At 37.2% G+C, this 16,692-nt stretch overlaps 3 protein-coding genes across 3 annotated transcripts; all 3 read right to left on the reverse strand.

The window, feature by feature from the left end:
* Nucleotides 1-314: 314 nt before the first annotated feature.
* LOC123761149 (annexin A7-like) lies at nt 315-1,526 on the reverse strand. Its single transcript, XM_045747094.2, has 4 exons — nt 1,510-1,526; nt 1,255-1,348; nt 981-1,118; nt 315-760 (listed from the first exon to the last, which is right to left on the reverse strand). The coding sequence occupies exons 1-4, from the start codon at nt 1,524-1,526 to the stop codon at nt 362-364; spliced, it is 648 nt and encodes a 215-aa protein (XP_045603050.1). The 3' UTR covers nt 315-361.
* Nucleotides 1,527-5,198: 3,672 nt separating this feature from the next.
* LOC123761153 (adhesive plaque matrix protein-like) lies at nt 5,199-12,105 on the reverse strand. The gene is made up of 6 exons (XM_045747097.2): nt 12,089-12,105; nt 11,830-11,923; nt 11,564-11,701; nt 10,944-11,347; nt 5,927-6,059; nt 5,199-5,705 (listed from the first exon to the last, which is right to left on the reverse strand). Exons 1-6 carry the CDS (start codon nt 12,103-12,105, stop codon nt 5,199-5,201), a joined length of 1,293 nt encoding a protein of 430 aa, XP_045603053.2.
* Nucleotides 7,920-9,624, reverse strand: LOC123761151 (pro-resilin-like). The gene is made up of 4 exons (XM_069339071.1): nt 9,613-9,624; nt 9,250-9,339; nt 8,953-9,093; nt 7,920-8,232 (listed from the first exon to the last, which is right to left on the reverse strand). The coding sequence occupies exons 1-4, from the start codon at nt 9,622-9,624 to the stop codon at nt 8,107-8,109; spliced, it is 369 nt and encodes a 122-aa protein (XP_069195172.1). The 3' UTR covers nt 7,920-8,106.
* Nucleotides 12,106-16,692: the final 4,587 nt, after the last annotated feature.

Raw genomic sequence — 16,692 nt, forward strand, 5'->3', positions numbered from 1 at the left:
TCATAAGTGATGGTCAGATGACAGGCTCTTTACGGCGTTTTCAATACATAATGCTAAATATGGGATTTGTTGATATAACCGACCAATTTTCTGTGTTAAGGTGCTGTATATTCTTCAGGGAGACATTCGTTTGTTAAATCTCGTCGTTTATAATATTGCTTCCCGAAGTTCGTATGTCAAATCGTGGGTGATCTACTTTGGCTATATAACACATTGGATTTTTAGTGTGTTGTTCATAACGATGTTAAAGTTTGCAGGAATTAAAAGCTCGTCACTACCCTCAAGTCTTTATTTCAATTACATGAAGATCTAGGTTACAAAGTTCCTGTAACTTTTAAAACTGCTTCCTTAGATGCAGTTTCTATTCGTAATGTTCACCAGAATCGTATGAAGGCTGGGGCTGGTATGAGGGCTGAGGATTGTATAAAGGCTTGGTTGGGTATGAGGGCTGGGGCTTGTATGAGGGTTGGGGCTTGTATGAGGGCTGGGGCTTGTATGAGGGCTGGGGCTTGTATGAGGGCTGGGGCTTGTATGAGGGCTGGGGCTTGTATGAGGGCTGGGGCTGGTATGAGGGCTGGGGCTGGTATGAGGGCTGGGGCTGATATGAGGGCTGGGGCTGATATGAAGGCTGTGGATAATATGATGGCTGGTACTGGGGTTTGAAGGTGATGGGGGGACCGTACTCTTGGGGGTACTGTGGTTCGCCCTCATAACTGACCTCAGCCTGGTACCCGTAGTCGTCCTTAGAAACGTAGTTCACCTGTGAGATAATTGTTAATGGTTAGAATTAGGTTTATATAACATACTCATAGTTTAACGTTTGAGGGAATTTATTATTTTGATCAATAACATACATTAAGCAAGTATTAATTTTGAAATAATATCAGAAATAAAAATATGATATCAGTGCATGGGCTAATGCATTTCTTTGCTTATTATACTTTTGTTGTTATTACTTATTAAGGTAATAGTGATCTTACCGTCTGTTTGCGGCCGTCTGGGAGTTGGACGGTGTAGGAGCCTGAGACGGTGTCTCCGTCAGACTGTTCGCTTTGGCCAAAGTCATTGCCGGAGTAGTCGTCTTTGACGTCGTACTGGAAGTTGTATGGCATGCCTTCCTGAAGTGTATCATGGTGCATAAGTGTTAAATGTGTGTAACTTTGAAGGATTACCAATAATATTCTTCATAATATTCCTTGATATTTTAAATTACTTGACTTTTGTGTTGTAAAAATCATGAGAGTTTTGAGTTACCTGTTCGTAGCGTGGGTGATGTGCTGGTGGGGAGTAGCGATCGTAGTCTAAAGCGACAGCCTCCCCTACCATCACCACCACAACCAGCAACACACTGAGCTGAGGACAACACAAATTAATTACCTTCGTGTTCCGGCATCATACAGATACATAGTTTTAAATTGTGTCCCGCAGTTATATAGAGATATAGCAGTAAATTTCTAGGAAGGTGGAACGTATTATGTTTATATATACAAGTTCTCTTCAGGGAGACACGTTACCTTTGCGATCATGTTGACTACTTGTTGTAGCGGCGGAGTGAGTGATGTTGAGATGATGATGGTAAAGCTTTATATAGTGATAGTGAAGGTCGACCTTGACGGAAGTAGGTGGAGTGCCAACTCTGTGGGAGGAAGAGCAACAGGGAGCCAATCTCAGAGAGATTATTACTTATTGGCATTATGTAACACCGATGCTGCAAATGTTCAAATTTATTAAATGTATCCGCACGTTTGTGCTTGTATAGAGTAGGAAACTCTCTAGTGGTGACCAACTGTTAACTAAATACAAACTTCTTTAAATGAAAAATCAATTACATTTTTTTAATTGTTGGTAATATTTATACACTTAAGCGACAACTCATCGAAATAATTATTTAACAATGTATAACTTCTGACATGGTAATTGCTCATTTGATACTAACATTATATATTTTTAAATATAACAGTTTACAGGTAAATGATCATAGCATATACATACAACAATTTGCATACGATTGCCATAAATGGTGCCCCTTTATAACATACAATATTATGAATATTTTGTTTTAAAATAATTATTTTTTATTAGAATGACCCTTTTTGGGAGGGGGGGGGGGATACATACATGTCGAGAGGGTGCCGGGCGGGAAGTCAGTTAAGTCTGCGAACTCTTGGCAATGGAGTTTTACTGACTCGTCATGTTGGGGGAGGGGGGGGGGGGTTATCAAGTTAGATAGTTTACTAGTTAGCGATTTCAGTGTAGTTAGGCGTTTTGAGGCATAACTATAGTATTCCTCACAATGCCTAAAATATTCACATATTTTGTAAATAAGTGTGTTTTTGGCAAAGTTAAAAGGAAGTGTCATGCAACCCATTCTTTTGCTGCAGTTCTCTCTAGTAGTGTCATTCACAAATAAATTCAAAGACTAATATGTCACTTGATAATCGCAGCTGACTGGAAGACGATAATCATATCGCATAGTAATATAACAACCTGTCCTCTTAAAAATAATGTCGCTTGTGGCCGTTTGTCCGTATGGCCAAAAGTGAACGTAATTTGAAAATGAAAATAAATTTGGGATATTTTTTTCAACAACAGTAAGTTAAGAGTTCTCTGGTAGGTTAGGTGGGCAGGAAATTCAAAGTTTCAAAACGTTATGAAAAACGTTAATTGGAAGTTTCCTCTTCTAACCTTACCGAGTAGGCCGGACTACTCTAACAGAAAACGGAGCTTCACGTTACTTTTGTGAGTCGATTTCATTTCAAATTACGTCCACTTTTGGCCATAGCGCTGATACGAGCGAAAAACGACGATATTTTTAAGAGGACAGGTTGAATATAAAACGATGGCAGAAAATTTGTCATAGGTCATGATTACTCTTGAAAATCCATAGAGGTGCATTATACCCACACTTATATAATTTGTATAAAAACTGGGCGTAAATAACTGAAAATATTGAATGATAACAGCGTTATCCGGTGCATCAACATATGACGATAACTTTACTGTCAAGGGCTAAATTTGACATAATTGAAAATATTAAAATCTATAGATTGTTCGTTTACTCGACTTTAAACTTAATAAATTTTCAACCAAACAATACCTGTGTCATGGAGATAATAATTGTCACTAGTTTGCAATAATGCAAACTGAGACTGACTGAGACCGAGACCAATATTTACTTAATTTGAATTTTTGTATATTGAAGGTTGGGAATGCATCATTATAACTAAATGTATCTCAATTGGAAATTGAGATACAATTGAGCCATGTTGAGTGTGTTGTTGGAGTTCTGGGGATAGTATGATGGCTGGTACTGGGGCTTGAAGGTGAGTGGGAATGAAACGGGAGCCGGTCGGCCGAGCGGACAGCACGCTGGACTTGTGATCCTGTGGTCCTGGGTTCGATCCCAGGCGCCGGCGAGAAACAATGGGCAGAGTTTCTTTCACCCTATCCCCCTGTTACCTAGCAGTAAAATAGGTACCTGGGTGTTAGTCAGCTGTCACGGGCTGCTTCCTTGGGGGTGGAGGCCTGGTCGAGGACCGGGCCGCGGGGACACTAAAAAGCCCCGAAATCATCTCAAGATAACATCAAGTGATGGTGGTGTGGCTTTATACTCACCATCCTCTCTTAATAATAGATCATTTTCTCACTTTCATATTTCATGAAGCAGCAGGAACTCGTTGAAGTTGAGATAGTTCATCACATGAATAATCCTTTAGGAATAATATGCTCACAAGTATACATATTATATGGCAGCTGAAAATGTATTTTCGAACTAATTGCTAATTTATTGGAAGGTTAATTCAACATTGAATATTAGTTTAAATATTGGTAGCATAATAAACTAAAAGTCTACGAAGATTATGATTATCGCCTGAAATGAGGGATTAAAGTTCCTGGGAGCAGGTTTATCTTTATTGTTATAACTGCTAACTCAAGTCTATTTAGTGTAGTTTGCCTGTAGTAATACACTAATACATGGGAATCGTGGGAGTTATGGCGTGTATATGAAGGGTGTAAGACTGAGAATTTTGGAAACGCTGTTCGGCAATAAAGGACAAGGTAATAATGAGTATGTTTAAAAAGTTGAATGTAGTAAGTTTGGGAGGTGCTTCTATGAGTAGAAGTAGCAAATCATTCTTTTCATTGCATTTAGTTATTGGTATTAAAACCTACTTGTCTAAAACATGATTTCTAATTGGCATCTGATATTTAATTTCCTTTTAGACATAGCGAAAATAAAACTATTTTGAAAGACGATGAGTCACAATAATGTGGCTGAAAATATGATGACCAAACCACATAATCAGAAGAGGAAGAGATGACGACGTTCCGGTCTGTCCTGGACCATTACCAAGTCGTAAGCGAGGACTGACTTTACTCTTGATACTTCCACACGACTTATTAACAGTCCAGGACGGACTGAAACGTCGTCGTTACTTCATCTTCTGATATGTGGTTTTGTCTTAATAATTTTGAAAGGTAAAGTGTTAATATACATTGTGCTCTCACTCTGGCAGCCATTTTCCTTACGATTACAATGACAGTCACACGTCCAGCGGGGAAAAAGGGAAATGCATGGACCTTTTATTTTTTAGTTTCGGCAAGTTAAACAGCCAACTGGAAGTTCGACAAAACTCGTGTTAAAAATGTTTGTTTATCCCTTCATAATCTTGAAATTTTCACACAATTCAAGTATATAATTCAAGAATAATTAGAAAATGTCTTGTGTATGTTGGGCCCGGCCCCAAGCCTGGCCTCGGGTCGGGCTCGGCCCCAAGCCTGGCCTCGGGTCGGGCTTGGGGAGTAGAAGAACTCTCAGAGCCCCATGAAGCAGGTATATCCTTAAGTCATTCGCATATGACTGGCTCTTTTTGGTGTATACACTACATAATGTGATTTACTGATGAATTCTATATATTGCCCGTGTTATGATGTTATATTTTCTTCAGTAAGACATTCGTTTGTTATATCTCGTCGGTATGATATTCCATGCCGAAGTTCATATGTCAAATTTTGGATGATCTATTGACTTTGCCTGTATATACCATATCTTGGATTTATCGTGTATTACTAATAAGGATGCTACCATTTACAGGATATAAAAGATCGTCATTACTCTTGAAACTTTATTTGAATTACACGAAGACCTTAGTTACAAAGTTTCTATAGCTTTAAAACAGCTTCTTTAGATGCAGTTTCTATTCATAATGTCCCTCAGCCTCGTATGAGAGCTGGGACTCGTATGACTGCTGGGACTCGTATGACTGCTGGGACTCGTATGACTGCTGGGACTCGTATGAGACCTGGGACTCATATGAGGGCTTGGACTCGTATGAGGGCTTGGACTCGTATGAGGGCTTGGACTCGTATGAGGGCTGGGGCTTGTATGTAGGCTGGGGCTTGTATGTAGGCTGAGGCTTGTATGAGGGCTGGGGCTTATATGAGGGTTGGGGCTTGTATGAAGGCTGGGGCTTGTATGAGGGCTGGGGCTTGTATGAGGGCTGGGGCTTGTATGAGGGCTGGGGCTGGTATGAAGGCTGGGGCCGGTATGAGGGCTGGGGCTGGTATGAAGGCTGTGGATAATATGATGGCTGGTACTGGGGTTTGAAGGTGATGGGGGGACCGTACTCGTGGGGGTACTGGGCTTCGCCCTCATATTTTACCTCCGCCTGATACCCGTAGTCGTCCTTGGCAACGTAGTTCACCTGTTAGATAATTCTTAATGTTTAGAATTAGGCTATATAATTATAATCAGAATGAATTTTGTTAGGTAACTCATTATTTCGTTCAATAACATACATTTTGCAAATATTGAATTATAGAACAATATCAGAAATAAAAATATGATATCAGTGCATAAGATAATGCATATCTTAGCTTATTATACTTTGGTTATAATTAGTTATTAAGGTAATAGTGATCTTACCGTCTGTTTGCGGCCGTCTGGGAGCTGGACGGTGTAGGAGCCTGAGACAGTGTCTCCGTCAGACTGTTCGTTTTGTCCAAAGTCATTGCCGGAGTAGTCGTCCTTGACGCCATATTGGAAGTTGTATGGCATGCCATCCTGAAGTAAATTGTGGTTCACCAGTGTTAAATGTTAATATAATTGAGGATTACTTTATTATTGTTCATTTTATATATTTTTTGTGTAACACCGCTTGAATTTTACGTGATTACATGAGAGTTTTGAGTTACCTGTTCGTAGCGTGAGTGATGTGCTGGTGGGGAGTAGCGATCGTAGTCTTCAGCGACAGCCTCCCCCACCATCACCACCACCAGCAGCAACACACTGAACTGAGGGCAACACAAATTAATTACCCTCGTGTTCTTGGATTAAACAGAGATATAGTTGTAAATTGTGTCCCGCAATTATATAAAGTTATAGCAGTAAATTTCTAGGCTTTTTGGTTCATAATATTATGTTCAAATATACAAGTAATCATCAGTGAGATACGTTACCTTTGCGATCATATTGATTACTTGTTGTAGAGGCGGAGGAGTGAGTGATGTGGAGAGTACGATGGTAAAGCTTTATATAGTGATCGTGAAGGTCGACCTTGTCGGAAGTAGGTGGATGGCAAGCACTGTGGGAGCAGGACCAATTATCTCATGAGATATAATTACCTACTGGCATTATAACACCGATGCTGCAGAATTTTAACTTTATCAAATTTATCCGCAGGTTTGTACTCTAGTAGTAGGGTAGAGAACTCTAGTCGTGAGCATCTATTAACTAAATACAAACTTGCTTAAATGAAAAATCAGACAATTACATTTTTTTAATTTTATTTTTTTTTAAAGGCAATATTTATATACTTAAGTTACAACTCAAAGAAATAATTTTTTAAAATGTATAACTTCTGACTGATGATTGTGCATTTGATACTAACAGTATATATATTTTTTAAATATAACAGTTTACAGGTTATTTATCATAGCATTTACATACAACAATTGGCGTGCTACTGTTACAAATGGTGTCACTGTATGACATATAATATTAATAATATATTGTTTTCAAAATGAAATAAAATATTAAACTAATTAATGAAAAGGCGATTTTTGTGGGGGTTGCATATATGTGGAGAGGGTGCCGGCTGGGAAGTCACATTAGTCTGTAAACTCTTGGGAATGGAATTTTGTTGACTCGTCATGTTGGGGAAGGGGGTTGTGAAGATAATGTTAGTTTACTAGTGCGCGATTTAAGTGTAGCTACGCATTTTGAGGAATAAATACAGTATTCCTCTCAATGCATACAGTATATTATGTTCACCTGTTTTGTAAGTATGCTTTTTGGCAACGTTCAAAAGGAAGTGCAACCCATTCTTTTGTTGCACTTCTCTCTGGTAATGTCATTCAGAAATAGATTTATAGACTAATATGTCACTTGATAATCGCAGGCGACTGGTACACGATAATCTTAACGCACAGTACTCAGTCAAAAACGATGGCAGAAACTTTGTCATGGGTATTGGGTACTCTCTTACCTCCATAGAGATGTATTATAACCATACATGCCATTATTTGTATGAAAAACGGGCGAAATTAACTGAAATTAATGTATGATAACCACGTTATCCTGTGGATCAACATATGACGATACCTTTACTTTAGGGGTAAACTTGATATAATTGAAAATACTGAAATCTATGAATTGTTCGTTTGCTCGACTTTAACTATATAAAGTAAAAAAAAATACCTGTTTCATGGAGATAATAAATGTCACTAGATTGCAATAATATTATTTGTTATTGTTGGAACGTGTCTATAATTTGGTCATGTTTACTTTACCCTAAAACTCTTTTATCAGTCAATTGTTACTGGAAATAAGCTGAGCCCAAATTAGCAATTGTCATTTCAATGTAAGATATAAAGCGTAAATACTATGAAGACATGTTCACATTTTCCGTTACCGAATTTTGTTAAATTAGTAAATTCCTTTGAACATATAGAAAGAAATATTAAACTTGCATGAGTTTATTCATTCTAACAACATAACAGTGAGTATAAATTCTTTTCAAAGCATAACAAATGAGCAACAACATTCATAAGTGGATTCCAGTGGGTAAGATGTTTATGGCTTGTATGTGCATGGTTGTTTGAGGACTAGTGGTGGTATGAAGGTCGTTGCTTGTAGTTGACAGGAGGTCTGTAATGGTGGGGATGGTGAGCCTCTCCGGTGTACTGAACATCAGCTGTGAAACCCTTGTTGTGGCCAGCCTCGTAATTCACCTGCCAATATATGCAGAATGTTAACCAGTAAGAAAGAGAACCCCCACTATTACATAATGAATTTGCATAAATATATTTTTTAATCCTTGGCTGAGACAAACGTAAATTGATGAAATTGACCACAGAACCACACTCCAGTTAATATCAATCGACTTTCAGAACATAAGAACCTAAGATAATTGAGTTCTGTGTTTAAATCCTTAAAATTGGGAAGAACTTATATATGCCTAGAAATACGTATGAAGTTAATTATGTCTTCATAGTATGCATTAATTAAATTTGTAGTAGTTTAGTGATAGTGACCTCATTGTGCCTGAGAATAGTGCACGAAAATATTAGGGAATAATATATATATATATATATATATATATATATATATATATATATATATATATATATATATATATATATATATATATATATATATATATATATATATTTCGTTATTGCTTAATAAGTTTAAATTACATTTCTGTGAACTGTAAGAAATAAAGGTTAAGATTTCATATAAATTTTAATTCTTAAGACAGATGCCAACTTTTACTTGATACAAATTTTTGTATATTCGAGGTTGGGTATGTAACACTATCAACAACTAAATATCTATATCTTAAACTCATTTGGAAATTAGAAAGTACTAAAAACTAATATATTTGTTAAATTCGACATTTGATTAATTATTTGTAGAGCTGATTTTATCAAACTGTTAAAAGCACATACCGTCTGCTTGCGTCCGTCGGGAAGGTCGACATTGTAGGAGCCACGGACAGTGTTGCCATCGGAGTTCTCACTGTGGCCGAAGTTGGTGCCTGAGTAGTCGTCCCTAACATTGTACTGGAAGTCGTGCGGCATCCCCGGCTGCTGCAGTAATATATCACATTTATGATACTCAGTTTTGAACATGTTTACAAAAAATGTGTTTAATAAATACATTTTTGAAAGAAAGATTAGGTCCAATTATGTAGACGAAGAGTTGTTTAAAATTACAAACTAGAGGTCAAATAATAAGGACATTACCTTGTATCGAAAACTATGGACAGGTTGAATACTGTAGGGGTCGGAGGGGGCAGCGAGAGCTACACCCAACACCACCACCATCAGCGCCGCCTGCAGGAGACCAGAGTTTTAGATGCGCTTATTATATGGCGAAAGTAATACGAAATATTTATTAGGTTTGATTTTATTGTTTGAGTGATTTGATTGGCAATAATTTTTATATTAATAAAAAAATAATTACTAGTAGTTTTCTTTAGTTTAATTTAAGAAATTTTAAATAATGTTATTTATGTGTTGGTTTATATTTAAACAAAAATTAAGTCATTAATCAGAGACATATTATATGTAAGTGGACACAAGTCATGGTAAGTTTAAGGTACGAACCATAAAAACCATGTTGAGTCTGTAGTTGGATGGTGAGTGGTGGTGGTGTCCAGTCCGCGTCTGACCTTATGCTCGCCATCCTCTCTCCTGGGCCTTCCAGTCCCCCCGCTCTCCTACACCTGTTGTCTTACTAATTCGTAAGCACCTCTTACACGGAGTTTAATATTTAAGTTTATTTTATGTTAATTATATATCATTTTCTCATTTTCAAAAGCCAGGAACGCTGTAGGAACTCGTTGAAGTTAAGATACTTATTGGTTAGATAAGTTAAACTATACTTATTTAAATGCAGCTGAATATGTATTGCTGACCTAATTGCTGATTTTATTGGAAGATTGATATAACATTGAATATTAGTATATTTAATTTTGGTTGAGTAATAGTTAAACCAAAAATCGAAAACTGTTGTAGATCATGATTATCGCCTGAAATGTGGGATTAATATTCCTGGAAGCAGGTTTATCATAATTGCAAACTCTGTTAGCTAAGTCTGATTTAGTGTTGTTTCGCCATTAATAATACACTAATTCATGAGAATCGTGAGAGTGATGGTGTGCATATGAAGGAAGTGATACTGAGGATTTTTTGAGGAGCAATTCGACGTCGACAGATAAGGTAAAAATGAGTACATTACAAAAGTTGTATGTAGTTTAGTTTGAGGCGGTGATTTTTTGAGTAGAAGCAGAAAATCATAATATTTATTGCATGCAATCATTGATAAAAATCTACTTGTCTAGATGATGGTTGGTTATAGGCAATTTATATTTAATTATATTTTTGACTGCAAATAAAATAATAAATGTAAACGAAATTCATGTTGAAAGTTTGCTTATGCTTTGATCATTTAGACATTCACCCAATTGAAGATAAATCGAATAATTAAAAAATTCTTGTATTCATAAGTGATGGTCAGATGACAGGCTCTTTATGGCGTATTCAGTAATGTGGGATTTGTTGACATATCCAACCAATTTTCTGTGTTATAGTGGTGCAAATTCTTCAGGGAGACGTTCGTTTGTTAAATCTCGTCGTTTATAATTTTGCTTCCCAAAATTCATGTGTCAAATCGTGGGTGATGTACTTCGCCAATATAACACATTGGATTTTTAGTGTTGTGCTAATAAGGATGTAAAAATTTGCAGGATATAAAAGCTCGTCATTACACAGAAGTCTTTATTTCAATTACACGAAGATCTAGGTTACAAACTTCCTATAACTTTTAAAACTGCTTCCTTAGAAGCAGTTTCTATTCGTAATGTTCCCCAGAATCGTATGAAGGCTGGGGCTGGTATGAGGGCTGAGGATTGTATAAAGGCTTGGTTGGGTATGAGGGTCGAGGATTGTATAAAGACTTTGTTGGGTATGAGGGCTGGGGCTTGTATGAGGGCTGGGGCTTGTACGAGGGCTGGGGCTTGTACGAGGACTGGGGCTTGTACGAGGGCTGGGGCTTGTACGAGGGCTGGGGCTTGTACGAGGGCTGGGGCTTGTACGAGGGCTGGGGCTTGTACGAGAGCTGGGGCTTGTACGAGGGCTGGGGCTTGTACGAGGGCTGGGGCTTGTACGAGGGCTGGGGCTTGTATGAGGGCTGGGGCTGGTATGGTGGCTGTGGATAGTATGATGGCTGGTACTGGGGCTTGAAAGTGATGGGGGGACCGTACTCTTGGGGGTACTGGGCTTCGCCCTCATACTTGACCTCCGCCTGATACCCGTAGTCGTCCTTGGAAACGTAAGTCACCTGTTAGATAATTACTAACGTTTAGAATTATGGTTATATAATCATAATTAAAATTTTGGTGTAATTTATTATTTCGTTCAGTAATATACATTAAACAAATATTGAATAATAGGACAATATCAGAAATAGAAATATGATATCAGTGCATGGGCTAATGCATTCCTTTGCTTAATATACTTTGGTTATAATTACTTATTAAGTTAATAGGGATCGTACCGTCTGTTTGCGGCCGTCTGGGAGCTGGACGGTGTAGGAGCCTGAGACAGTGTCTCCATCAGATTGTTCGTTTTGCCCAAAGTCATTGCCGGAGTAGTCGTCCTTGACGTCATACTGGAAGTTGTATGGCATGCCTTCCTGATGTAAATTGTGGTTCAGAAATGTTAAATGTGAATATCTTTGGGAATTTAATATTGTTCATATTAAATATTTATATTTTAACACCGCTTGAATTTTGTATTGATAACTTGTGAGTTTTGAGTTACCTGTTCGTAGCGTGAGTGATGTGCTGGTGGGGAGTAGCGATCGTAGTCTTCAGCGACAGCCTCCCCCACCATCACCACCACCAGCAGCAACACACTGAGCTGAGGACAACACAAATTAATTAGCCTCGTGTTCTTGGCTTAAACAGAGATATAGTTGTAGAGTGTGTCCAGCAATTATATAGTGATATAGCAGTAAATTTCTAAGCTTTTTGGTCCATAATATTGTGTTCAAATATACAAGTAATCATCAGTGAGATACGTTACCTTCGCGATCATGTTGACTACTTATTGTAGAGGCGGAGGAGTGAGTGATGTGGAAAGGATGATGGTAAGGCTTTATATAGTGATGGTGAAGGTCGACCTTGACGAAGGTAGGTGGAGGGCCAGCACTGTTGGAGGAGGATCAACTGGGAGGCAATCTTATGAGAGATAATTGCCTATTGTCATTATGTAACACCGATGCTGCAAATGTTCGACTTTATCAAACTTTTTCCTCACGTTCGTTCTTGTATAGTATAGGAAACTCTCTAGTTGTGAGCATCTGTTAACTAAATACAAACTTGCTTAAATGAAAATCAAACAATTACATTTTGGCTATTATTTTTAATTAAAGGTAATATGTGTATACTTAAGTTACAACTCATCGAAATAATTGTTTAACATTGACTTAATTATTTAACAAAAGCTTTTGACTGATTGTGTATTTCATACTAATATTATATATTTTTTTAAACATAACAGTTAACAGGTAAATTATCATAGCATTCTCATAAAACAATTGCGAACGACTGTCATAAATGGTGTCACTGTATGACATGTAATATTCATATTTTGTTTACAAACTAAAAAAATATTAAACAAATGAGAAGGCCCCTTTGTCGGGGAGGGGAAGAGTTCACCCACAAATACATAACGAGAGGGTGCCGGGTGGAGAGTCAAGTCTGTGAACTCTTGGCAATGGAATTTTGTCGACTCGTCATGTTGGGGGAGATGGGGTTGTCGTGATCAAGTTAGTTTACTAATTCGTGATTTCAGTGTAGTTACGCATTTTGAGAATCAAATACAGTATTCCTCACAATGCATACAATATAATTTGTTTACCTATTTTGTGAGTAAAATATGTTTTTTAGTAACGTTCAAATGGAAGTGTCTTGTAAACCATTCTTTTGTTGCACTTCTCTCTGGTAATGTCATTCGGAAATAGATTCAAAGACTAACATGTCACTTGATAATCGCAGGCGACTGGTGCACGTTAATCTTATCACATAGTAAATCAATCAAAAACGATTTCCAAAAAATTCTAATGGGTCACGGTTATTCTCTTACATCCATAAAGATGTATTATAACCATACATACATTATTTGTTTAAAATCGGGTGAAAATAACTGAAATTAATGTATGATTTACAATAACTAAAAAAAAAAAAACTATCGTAGGCCTTTCACATTTTTTTGGAGACAGAGCCTAGATACTGGCATTATCCCTGACATTCTAAAAACAGCAGAGAAGCACCACTCCATAAAAGAAGAAATAAGGCAGAAGCAAAAAAATTCAGATCGATAGCACTAACATCACACATAAAAATCTTTGATATTGTTAAGAAGTAAGATCACAAAATACATGGAATCATACCATCTTCATAACCCTGGACAACGTGATTTCAGAACAGGGCGCTCTTGTCTATCACAGTTGCAGGATAACTATAACATGGCATTAGAAGCCATGAAAGACAAACAAAACGCTGATGTAATTTACACAGATTTCGCAAAAGCCATCGACAAATGTGACCATGGTGTTATTGCACACAAAATGCATTCAAAAGGAATTACCGGAAAAATAGGCAGATAGATCTACAATTTCCTAACTAAAAGAACCCAATGTGTAATTGTCTACAAAATAAATACCGTTTCATCAACCGTGAAGAGCTCAGTCCCTCAGGGTACTGTTCATGCTCCAGTACTTTTTCTCCTCATATCGGACACAGACAGGAACACAATTTATAGTACTGTATCAACCTTTACTGATGACACTAGGATTTTTATGAGAGTAGGCAACATAGAGGACTCTGCAAACCTCCAATCAGATGTAAATTAGGTCTTTCTATGGGCTTCAGAAAATAATATGATGTTTAACGAAGGTAAGTTCCAGCTACTGCGCTACGGAAAAAATGTAAATATAAAAACGGAAACCACATACAAAACGCAGTCAAATCATGACATAGAACAAAAAGGCAATGTAAAGGATTTGGGTGCACTCATGTCGGGAAGACCTTACCTTTTAAAGAACACGATAACGTAGCCGTCACATCTGCAAGAAGAATGACATGTGGGATAATAAGAATCTTTGTCGCTATACTAATGATGATACTTTTCAAAACACTGATGCTCTCTAGAGTGGAATGCTGTTGTACAATGACAGCCCCTTTCAAAGCTGGAGAAATTGCTGACCTGGAGAGACCTGGTGTGCAGAGATTCTTTACTGCAAGAATCCACTAAGTAAAACATCTAAACTATTGGGACGGACTAAAATGCCCAAATCTCTTCTCTTGAGCTCAAGTTGGAGAGTTTCATAATAATTTACATGTGGAAAAAGGTAGAGGGGCCTGCACAAACTTGCACACACACAAATAACACCACATGAGACCAGAAGGCATGGCAGGATGTGCAGAATACCCCCGTTGAAAAGGAAAGTTGCAATAGGTACTCTGAGAGAGAACACTATCAACATCAGAGGCCCGAGACTGTTCAAAACGCTTCCACTACACATAAGGGGCATAACTGGCCGACCCCTAACAGTATTCAAGAGAGAACTTGATAAGCGCCTCCAACGGATACCTGATCAACCAGGCTGTGCCTCATACGTCAGGCTGCGAGCAGCTGCGTCCTGGTTGACGAGTCCAGCAACAATGAGGCCTGGTCCAGGACCGGGCCGAGGGGACGCTAAGCCCCGAAATCATCTCAAGATATCGTATGATAACCACATTATCCGGTGGATCAACATATAACGATAACTTTACTTCTAGGGTTAAAATTTATATAATTGAAAATAAAGAAATCTATGGGTTGTTCGTGTACTCAATTTTAGCTTCAGAAATTGAAACTAAAACAATACCGGTGTGAGAGAGAGAGAGAAGGATTGTCACTAGTTTATAATAATATAGTAGTTATTGTTTGAACGTATTTGATCTTATTTGGTAGAAACAATTTGATCTTGTTTGCTTTCCCCTAAAATCGTTTATTAGTCAGTTATGTAAATAATTTGAGCTCAAATTAGCTAATGACATTCCAATATAAGATATAAAGCGTAAATACTAAAAAGACATGTTCATCTTTCCCGTTACCGAATATTGGTAACAGCAAATTCCTTAGAACATATAGAAAGAAATATTAAACTTGCATGAGTTTATTCCCTCTAACAAAAGTGAGCAAAACGTATTTTCAAAACATAGCAAATGAGCAACAACATTTATAAGTGGTTTCTGGTGGGTAAAGATGTTTATTGCTGGTATGTGGTTGTGTTTGAGGACTTGTGTTGGTATGAAGGTTGTAGCTTGTAGTTAACGGGAGGACTGTTAGAGGAGGAGCCTCTCCGTTGTACTGCACATCAGCTGTGAAACCCCTGTTGTGGTCAGCCTGGTAATTAACCTGCCAATATATGTAAAAGATTGTTAAGTCAGAAAGAGAACATTATTTAATTACTAGTAGAAATATATTTGTTTTAACTCTTGGCTGCGACAAACTTTTGTTGATGAATACTGGACCACAGAACCCCACTGCAGTTATCATAAAATGACGTTTAGAACTTAAGAATCCAAGATAATTGAGTTATGTTTTTAAATCCTTAAAATTGGAAAGAACTTATATATGCTTAAAAATATACAGTATGAAGATAGTTATATCTTCATATTATGTATTAGAAAAATTAGAAGTATTTTAATGATAGTGGACTCATTGTGCTTGAGAATATTGAACGAAAATATTAGTTAGGCAATATATATATATATATTGCTTACCCAAGTTTAAATTACATTTCTGTGAACTTTAAGAAACAAAAGGCTAAGATGTCATATAAATTTTAAATCTTAAGACAGATGCCAACATTTACTTGATACGAATTTTTGAGGTTGATTAAAAAAATTTTGACAGATTAACATTTACTGAGGTTGAGTATGTACCATTACTGAGGTTGAGTATGTACCATTATCAAAAACTAAACATCTATATCTTAAATTCATTTGAAAATTAGAAAGTACTGAAACGAATATTTTATTTTAATTCGACATTTGAGTGATTATTTGAGGAGTTGATTTTATCACACTGTTAAAAGCACATACCGTCTGCTTGCGTCTATCGGGAAGGTCGACATTATAGGAGCCACGGACGGTGTTGCCTCGGAGTTCTCAATGTGGCCAAAGTTGGTGCCGTAGTCGTCGTCCCTAACATTGTACTGGAAGTCGTGCGGCATATCCGACTGCTGCAGTAGTATATCACATATATGATTCTCAGTTTATATCTTGTTTACGAAAAATGTATTTAATAAATACATTTTGGAAGAGAGAGATTAGGTCCAATTATGAAGACGAAGAATTGTTTAAAATTACAAACAAGAGGTCAAATAATAAGGACATTACCTTGTATCCAGAACTATGGACAGGTTGAATACGGCCGCGAGAGCTACACCCAACACCACTACCATCAGCGCCGCCTGCAGGAGACCAGAGTTTTAGATGCGTTTATTATAATATGGCGAAAGTAGTACAAAATATTTATTAGGTTTGAATTTAATGTTTGAGTGATTTGATTGGCTATAATTGTTATATTAATGAAAAAATAATTACTAGTAGCTTTCTCTAGTCTAATTTA

Source organism: Procambarus clarkii, chromosome 41 (genome assembly GCF_040958095.1).
Source record: "Procambarus clarkii isolate CNS0578487 chromosome 41, FALCON_Pclarkii_2.0, whole genome shotgun sequence".
Taxonomy (NCBI): Eukaryota; Metazoa; Arthropoda; class Malacostraca; order Decapoda; family Cambaridae; genus Procambarus; species Procambarus clarkii.